Raw genomic sequence first — 7,634 nt, 5'->3', positions numbered from 1 at the left:
CAACGCGATTTTTAAACACTTTTGCAAAGGGTACAGTCTACAAAACTTGGTCCACTCTGTTCATGACAGATATTCGTTTTGGGAACAGAAAACTGTATTTAAATCAAATGTTTAATCGATGAGGAAATTTGCATAATGTCGGCCAAAATCCATCTCGTTCCATCTTCTCCTACTGCCGGCCAGTGGGCTTCCAGTCACTACCATATTAGTAAGTGGAAACGCCAAGCGGATGCTTCACATTCATATATCCGGTGAAATATCTGTCTCAATCTTTTATCTGTGACTCTACTGCATATTGTGAGAGGCGGGACTTCCCTTCGTTTACGGATAGAGGTTTAGGTGAGAACGCAGAAGGGATCGTTACTGTATCAACTATTGGTAGGCCTATCACAGGTTTATGTGAAAGCCTCAGTACAGTAGCACAACTACTAGGATACAATGACGCGGCGAGGGACATAGTAGCCCATATCGGCGATGCTAACCTGAAACGTCTTGTGCAACTCCACCCGGTGAACATGTCTGATGTCAACAAGACTATCCAGAAATGGCACGCGAGTTTCAGAAAAGGCACGGACTTTGATTCGTGGGGACAATTAGTAGAGGCCATAGATGAGTACCAAATGTAAGTTGCATCACCTGTCACAGTGGTTAGAAGAATGAGAAAGGATGGTTGCATCTTACTACCTATTCAAGATGATGTTTACACTGCTCATCTCGAAATATGTAGTAAAATATATCATTATTGTTTTCATGAAGTATCAGGAAAGCCAGCAAATCTAAAAACCATCAGCAATAGAAAGCCATGCATGATCTTTGATGTGGTGTAACTGTAACTATTTTCTCTTGGCGTTACATTGTCACAAAGATGGGAAGTCAATTTGCGTCTGTTACAGTGTTGCTATCATTTTAGTTTATAAATCACAATTAGAATTTGGGTTGATGCATTCTGAAAATGCAATTTATATGACAGAGCAAGACACTCATATGGGCAAAGGGACATTATCTGCCACACCCTCCTATTCTTATGGGTGGAGCTCTGATCTGTGGATGTGTCATAGGCTGCTGCTGATGAACAAAAACAAATGAGGATATATTCAAGACATTATTAAATAAGTGTATCTTAAAATAGTATACTGTATTACACAGGAATGACAATCATGATAATTTTGAGGCTACTGTACCTCTTCTCTTGGCCCAGGAGGGGGCATGAGAACAATGCATTTGATTATTTTATTGCCACAACACCCATTCTTAGACGCCTTCAACGATGACTAGCGCTGTAGGTTACAACAATTTTTACTCAGCATATTTGTTAACATATTGTTTCCATATTTTGGGAACTATTAGTTTAACTTGATTAAGAATATGCATTTAACTGATGTTTCTATTCATTTATATGTATATAGACTCGCAAGGCAGCTGCAGAAAGAAGTACAGTCAACAAACCCGTCTGACTTCACAGAGGACCAGAAGGTACATACTTTTCTCAGACTAATTTCAACACCAGGTGAATTAATGAATACTTCTATTCAACACTGGGTGAATTAATGACTACTTATTGGCTTAGGCTACCTCAACCTCACTTTCCTCTATCTCACTATCATGTAGCCTATGCAGATTTTCATATGCCTTCTTTTTATAGCTGAAAGATACAGTTTTTCACCACAACATAGTTATTGACAGAAAAAGGTTTGACATTCAGTGGTACCCTAATTATGTGAGGAAACATGATTTTTTTTTTTTTCTTTTTTTTAGAAAACATTAGGGAAGTTTGCAACATGCCTGGAGATGAGGAGCTCTGCCTTGCAGGTTTGTACCTCTCATACAATAATACTTATTGTTTTATAGTAAAAGACCACTAAATGAATGCTCTCTTTCTACCTATGCATCAGTGTTGAACTGTCTATAGGCGAGGTGATGAATACATCCAATACCAATCTGTGATGTCAAATCAAATTACATTTTATCTGTCACATGCCCCGAATACAACAGGTGTAGGTAGACCTTACAGTGAAATGTTTACTTACAAGCCCTTAACCAACAATGCAGTTTTAAGAACAAAATACAACAAAAAAAAGAAATAAAGGTAACAAATAATTAAAGAGCAGCAGTGAAATAACAATAGCGAGGCTATATACAGGGGGTACCGGTACAGAGTCAATGTGCGGGGGCACCGGTTAGTTGAGGTAATATGTACATGTAGGTAGAGTTATTAAAGTGACTATGCATAGATAATAAACAGAGAGTAGCAGCAGCGTAAAAGAGGGGTGGGGGCAATGCAAATAGTCTGGGTAGCCATTTGATTAGATGTTCAGGAGTCTTGTGACTTGGGGGTAGAAGCTGTTTAGAAGCCTCTTGGACCTAGACTTGGCGCTCCGGTACCGCTTGCCATGCGGTAGCAGAGAGAACAGTCTATGACTAGGGTGGCTGGAGTCTTTGACAATTTTTAGGGCCTTCCTCTGACACCACCTGGTATAAGAGGTCCTGGATGGCAGGAAGCTTGGCCTTACGCACTACCCTCTATAGTGCCTTGCGGTCGGAGGCCGAGCTGTTGCCTTACAAGGCAGTGATGCAACCAGTCAGGATGCGCTCGATGGTGCAGCTGTCAAAGCTTTTCAGGATCTGAGGACCCATGCCAAATCTTTTCAGTCTCCTGAGGGGGAATAGGTTTTGTCGTGCCCTCTTCGCGACTATCTTGGTGTGCTTGGACCATGTTAGTTTGTTGGTGATGTGGACACCAAGGAGCTTGAAGCTCTCAACCTGCACCACTACAGCACCGTCGATGAGAATGGGGGTGTGTTCGGTCCTCCTTTTCCTGTAGTCCACATTCATCTCCTTTGTCTTGAGTATTCATCTAATTAAGTGTGTATGTGGACATGTTCCGGCTCGCCAGCCAATTATCATATTGATGAAAATTCAGTGTCTGTGTTATGACTAACGTATGATTACATGATGTTACACTCATTCTGTTTTTTTATGATTTCTAATTCTTAACCTTCTATGATATGCATTTAACTCTGTAACACAACCTTATCAGTGAATCACATGAAGATTTTGTCAGAGTTGTCAGATGTTCCAAGGCTGTGACAATTGGCTCCAAAATCTATTCATGTCTTCAGCAAATTCTTGAACATTTCAACATTTTTCATCTTCTTTTGCTCCTTTAGTGCACACAATCTCAGGAGGAGTTCAAGTTGGAAGATATGAAGAAACGTGAAATCAGTATGTATACTAGGAAGAATATGATTTCGTCAACATCTGAATGCTTTATTCATCAGTAGTTGAATGTTTTGGCAATGTAATGTGTTAATTGTGCTTTTCTCTCAACAGTTATCAAGAGTATTTTGACGTATAACAAAGATTTTCCTTTTGATGTGCAGCCAGTGCCCTTGAGGTAAATGAAGATCGATGAACCAGCACAATGCAGGCCAATTATTGTCGTACCCAATGTAAATACAGAGTTTTTTGTTTAAGTACACAATAATCAGAACAAATCAGAGCAAATTATGGAGTAAAGCAAACGGTATTACTAAAAATTCAACAATGGCTTCCCCATCTGAATGATCTAATCTCCTAACATCATGCTGAGCCTGTAAATATTCAAAACAAGTAATCTAATGAATGAAATCTTACATTCAGGAGAATCCTTGCCCCAGGGGAGGAGGAGAACTTGGAGGTGGAAGAAGAGGAGGATGCTGCTACAGGAGCAGGCTCCCCAGAGTCCTTTCCCAACAGAGTACCAGGTAAGTACTCACAAAGTACTTGCAAAGTACTCAACAAATACTGTGTTTTATTTGTAATCTATGGTGTATATAGAGCATTCATAATCATTGGTCTTTATTCTGAATCTGTTGACTGTGTCATTTTGCCATGGTTATCTTTTTTTGCTTTGTGGCCCTGTTTTGAGTGCCTTTGTGATTGCTGTCTCCTCTGTTCCCTGTCTCTCTGCATGGCTTCGTCGCTCTGTCCTCACTGCCTGCTCCATTCACAGTTTTGCAAGGTATGGTTTGGTTGAGAAGTAAGGGGCTAGCATGGGTCTGAATGGGTCTATGTCTTTTTATAGTTTTGTCGTAGCATGAATATGATTTCCTACTAATGGACAGTGTGTTATTATCAAAAACCCTATCCTACTACTACTAGATAGCTTTAGTTGTTGAATCTACTTTACAATGTATTTTTTTTATAAGCATTCACCAAAACGTGTATGTCATCTTAGCCTTATCTGTTAGTCAGTCTACAACTTCTTCTGCTGCCTATTATTGTATAAGTAAAATACTGCTGACAGTAATGACTTGAACAAGGATCTGTAAGTATAGACACTGGTTACGTCCCAAATAACACCCGATTCCCTATGCAGTGCAATATGGGCCCTTGTCAAAAGTAGTGCACTATAGTAGTGAACTTGTCCCCCTTGCCCCTTTTAAACATGTATTGTAGGATCTTTATTTTTGTTTTGCTTGTAACTGCTTCGGGTAATGCAAGTTCTTGTGCTGTTAGGGGAATAACCTATGTGTAAATGTAACAATCTGCTGCTGTATTTTTTTGTGTGATCGTTTTGTGTAGTTTCTTAATCATTGTACATAAACTGTATGTGTAAACATGTATACGCAGGGCCCAGCTGTAAAAGAGACCTTGGTCTCAGTCTGTGTTCCTTGTTGAAATCAAGGTATAATAATATAGGGAGTAGGGTTCCATTTGGGACGGTACCATTATCTTGATTTCAGCTGCATTAGTTCTGGGAACGTGGGAATGTTTTCTGCAATTATTGTATCTTTAGAAAGTTACAGTTTTCATGTCTCCAACAGGTACATTGTTGCCACGGTTACCCTCAGAGCCCAGGATGTCGCTGCTCACAATAAAGATTGACAAGATTGGGCTGAAAGATGCTGGGCAATGCATTGATCCCTACATGACAGTTAGTGTGAAAGGTACTAAATGTAGGCTACATTGTTTACATTGCTGAGATGAGTTGCTTACCTTCACATCTGAAATGGTAAGGTCTGAAACAGTGATAATCTAGAAAAATGTTTAAATAATTATCTCTGTTGAGTTGACACTTGACAGTACATTTTTATAAATATAATTTATTCCTGCAGAACAGCCCAAGTGAATCTGAACGTTTTGTTTCCCAACAGATTTCAGTGGCATTGATTTGAACCCAGTGCAAGACACACCTGTGGCAACCCGAAAGGAGGACACATACATTCACTTCAGCGTAGACATTGAGATCCAGAGACATATCGAGACTACCAAAAGGTAGTCAAACGTTCTATTTCTACTGAATTAGTAGTGGGGCCTCTATTTAGCCAGTATCATGTAATATTTAGCTAATACAGTGTCAGTTTATGTTCAAATCCTTGCAGAGGGATTGGGCAGACAATCGTTAATCCTGAATCCTTGTTCATGTTCCAGGGACAGCTATTTTCTTTGAGTTCAAGCACTATAAACCCAAGAAGGGGTTTACAAGCACAAAATGTTTTTCCTTCATGGAAATGGATCTGCATACCACCCTGCACACCACTGCTGGCTTGCTTCTGAAGCTAAGCAGGGTTGGTCCTGGTCAGTCCCTGGATGGGAGACCAGATGCTGCTGGAAGTGGTGTTAGAGGTCCAGTAGGAGGCACTCTTTCCTCTGGTCTAAAAAAATATCCCAATGCCCCAGGGCAGTGATTGGGGACAATGCCCTGTGTGGGGTGCCGTCTTTCGGATGGGAAGTTAAACGGGTGTCCTGACTCTCTGAGGTCATTAAAGATCCCATGGCACTTATCGTAAGAGTAGGGGTGTTAACCCTGGTGTCCTGGCTAAATTCCCAATCTGTCCCTCAAACCATCACGGTCACCTAATAATCCCCAGTTTACAATTGGCTCATTCATTCCCCCTCCTCTCCCCTGTAACTATTCCCCAGGTCGTTGCTGCAAATGAGAACGTGTTCTCAGTCAACTTACCGGGTCAAATAACAGATTTAAAAAATATATAATAATAAAATGGATGAGATCAAACCTGGTCCTGTTGTGAGTGACACAATTTGTGTTTTCCAGATTAACTTTCTTTAAATGTACTCACTATTTTATTGAAAATAAATTAAATTTGATAACTATTTATTTTGAGAATCTCAGATTTTAGCTATTTTTCTGGGGGGGGGGTTCTGGTTCAGTCTGCCCTTTGAATATACCGTTTGAATTAATCACTTATTTATGCCATCGGATGTCAGGTACAAGAAGCCTACTGACTTCAAGAGGAAGAAGCTCCAGCTCCTGACCAAGAAGCCACTCTATCTCCACCTCCACCAGACGTTGCACAAAGATTAATAACCGAGGTCACAGAGTAGAGCACATCAAGAAAGCAGAAGCGCCACAGAATTCCACTGTAGTCATCAGACATCCAGCAAAGTTTGGGGTACCGCCTCCCTATCCGCCTCCACTCACATCAGCAATACTAAACCCAGCAGGCCCAAATGCCACAACCTCAACTCTGTGATAGGACGGCTCTGGATGACACATATTAACTACAGCGGTGACAACACACTACTGTATAATGCTGCTTCGTAACCAAGTGGGAGGTGGGAATTTACAAGTTGTGAAGTCGTAAATACCAGTTGGATGCATTCACGTGATTTGAACTTGTTGAGAAAAGATAATTTGGCTAACGGCCAACAAGCTGCCTAAACCATAAACTTAAAGCTACAAAATGCAGTATTTGACCCCTCTGGTGCCAATTAGCGATCACTTTTTTTCTCCTCTCTGCATGACGCTCAATGGAAAAGAAGAGTTGAGTTAGCAATTGGTACTGTATGTCAAACAACCAGCCTCGTCTTTAGTCTTCCTCTGCCTTTCCCTTTGGGGATGAAAGAGGATCAACATGGTCATAGGTGCTCAAGCGATCTATTGATGATGTCATATCCTGGTGCTGTCACTGCCACAGTGAAAATATATAACTGCCCTGTTCATTTACTTACATCCTTATCCCTGATCTGGCGTTATTTAATAGGTAAAAGTAATATATTGGGATATTTGCTTTAATCTATCACATTAGATGTGTGATTACTTCAAAGATGGGAGGAAGAATGCATTTTTTTAGCATTCAAAAAGGATTCTGAGATGCTATGATGTCATCCTGTTATAAAGGGAGTTGAAAAGGATGCTGCATTGTAACTGAAGTTGACTTTTACCTTTGTTTTGAATGCTGTTCCCATCAAGGCCACACTGGCTAACCACTATTAAAACATTGTCTCCTTTTTATAATTTTTTTTTGTAATGGCACTAACTGAATACACTTATGGTGCTTTCAAGAGAACCGGGAACTCTGAAAAAAATTTGGTCAAATCATGACGTCAGTGATCATCGGGTTGGAAAGTCAGAGCTCTAGAAAGGTGCCAGAGTTCCCGACGTGGAATTCCGAGTTGGATGACTCAAAAGATTTCTCCCAGTCGGAGCTTGTTTTTTTCAGAGGTCCCAGTTGTCTTGAACACACTGAAGTCGGCGATTTCTGAGTTCCCAGATGTTTTGCTCACGGCATTAAGAGACACTAATCAGTGACAATTTACACTGCTTTCATTTTTAATAAACAAAATGCTGTTTGAATAGTGGTCCTTCTTTACACTTAATAAAGGAGCGAAACCTAACATGTCAAATGTTC

At 40.4% G+C, this 7,634-nt stretch overlaps 1 protein-coding gene across 1 annotated transcript; it reads left to right on the top strand.

Moving 5' to 3' along the window:
- Window positions 1-282: 282 nt before the first annotated feature.
- Window positions 283-7,579, top strand: aida (axin interactor, dorsalization associated). Its single transcript, XM_071414042.1, has 9 exons — window positions 283-622; window positions 1,407-1,473; window positions 1,756-1,809; window positions 3,168-3,222; window positions 3,331-3,394; window positions 3,640-3,743; window positions 4,806-4,928; window positions 5,136-5,256; window positions 6,211-7,579. The coding sequence occupies exons 1-9, from the start codon at window positions 516-518 to the stop codon at window positions 6,305-6,307; spliced, it is 792 nt and encodes a 263-aa protein (XP_071270143.1). The 5' UTR covers window positions 283-515; the 3' UTR covers window positions 6,308-7,579.
- Window positions 7,580-7,634: the final 55 nt, after the last annotated feature.

Source organism: Salvelinus alpinus, chromosome 8 (genome assembly GCF_045679555.1).
Source record: "Salvelinus alpinus chromosome 8, SLU_Salpinus.1, whole genome shotgun sequence".
NCBI classification, from domain to species: Eukaryota; Metazoa; Chordata; class Actinopteri; order Salmoniformes; family Salmonidae; genus Salvelinus; species Salvelinus alpinus.
Note: the sequence above shows the minus strand (reverse complement) of the source record. Positions and strands in the feature narration are given on the sequence as shown.

Coding starts and splice junctions, on each gene's coding strand:
- aida (XM_071414042.1), top strand. CDS start 516: ATGTCTGATGTCAACAAGACTATCCAGAAATGGCACGCGAGTTTCAGA. Junction 623..1,406: donor GCCATAGATGAGTACCAAAT/GTAAGTTGCATC, acceptor ATATGTATATAG/ACTCGCAAGGCAGCTGCAGA. Junction 3,223..3,330: donor TATGAAGAAACGTGAAATCA/GTATGTATACTA, acceptor TTCTCTCAACAG/TTATCAAGAGTATTTTGACG.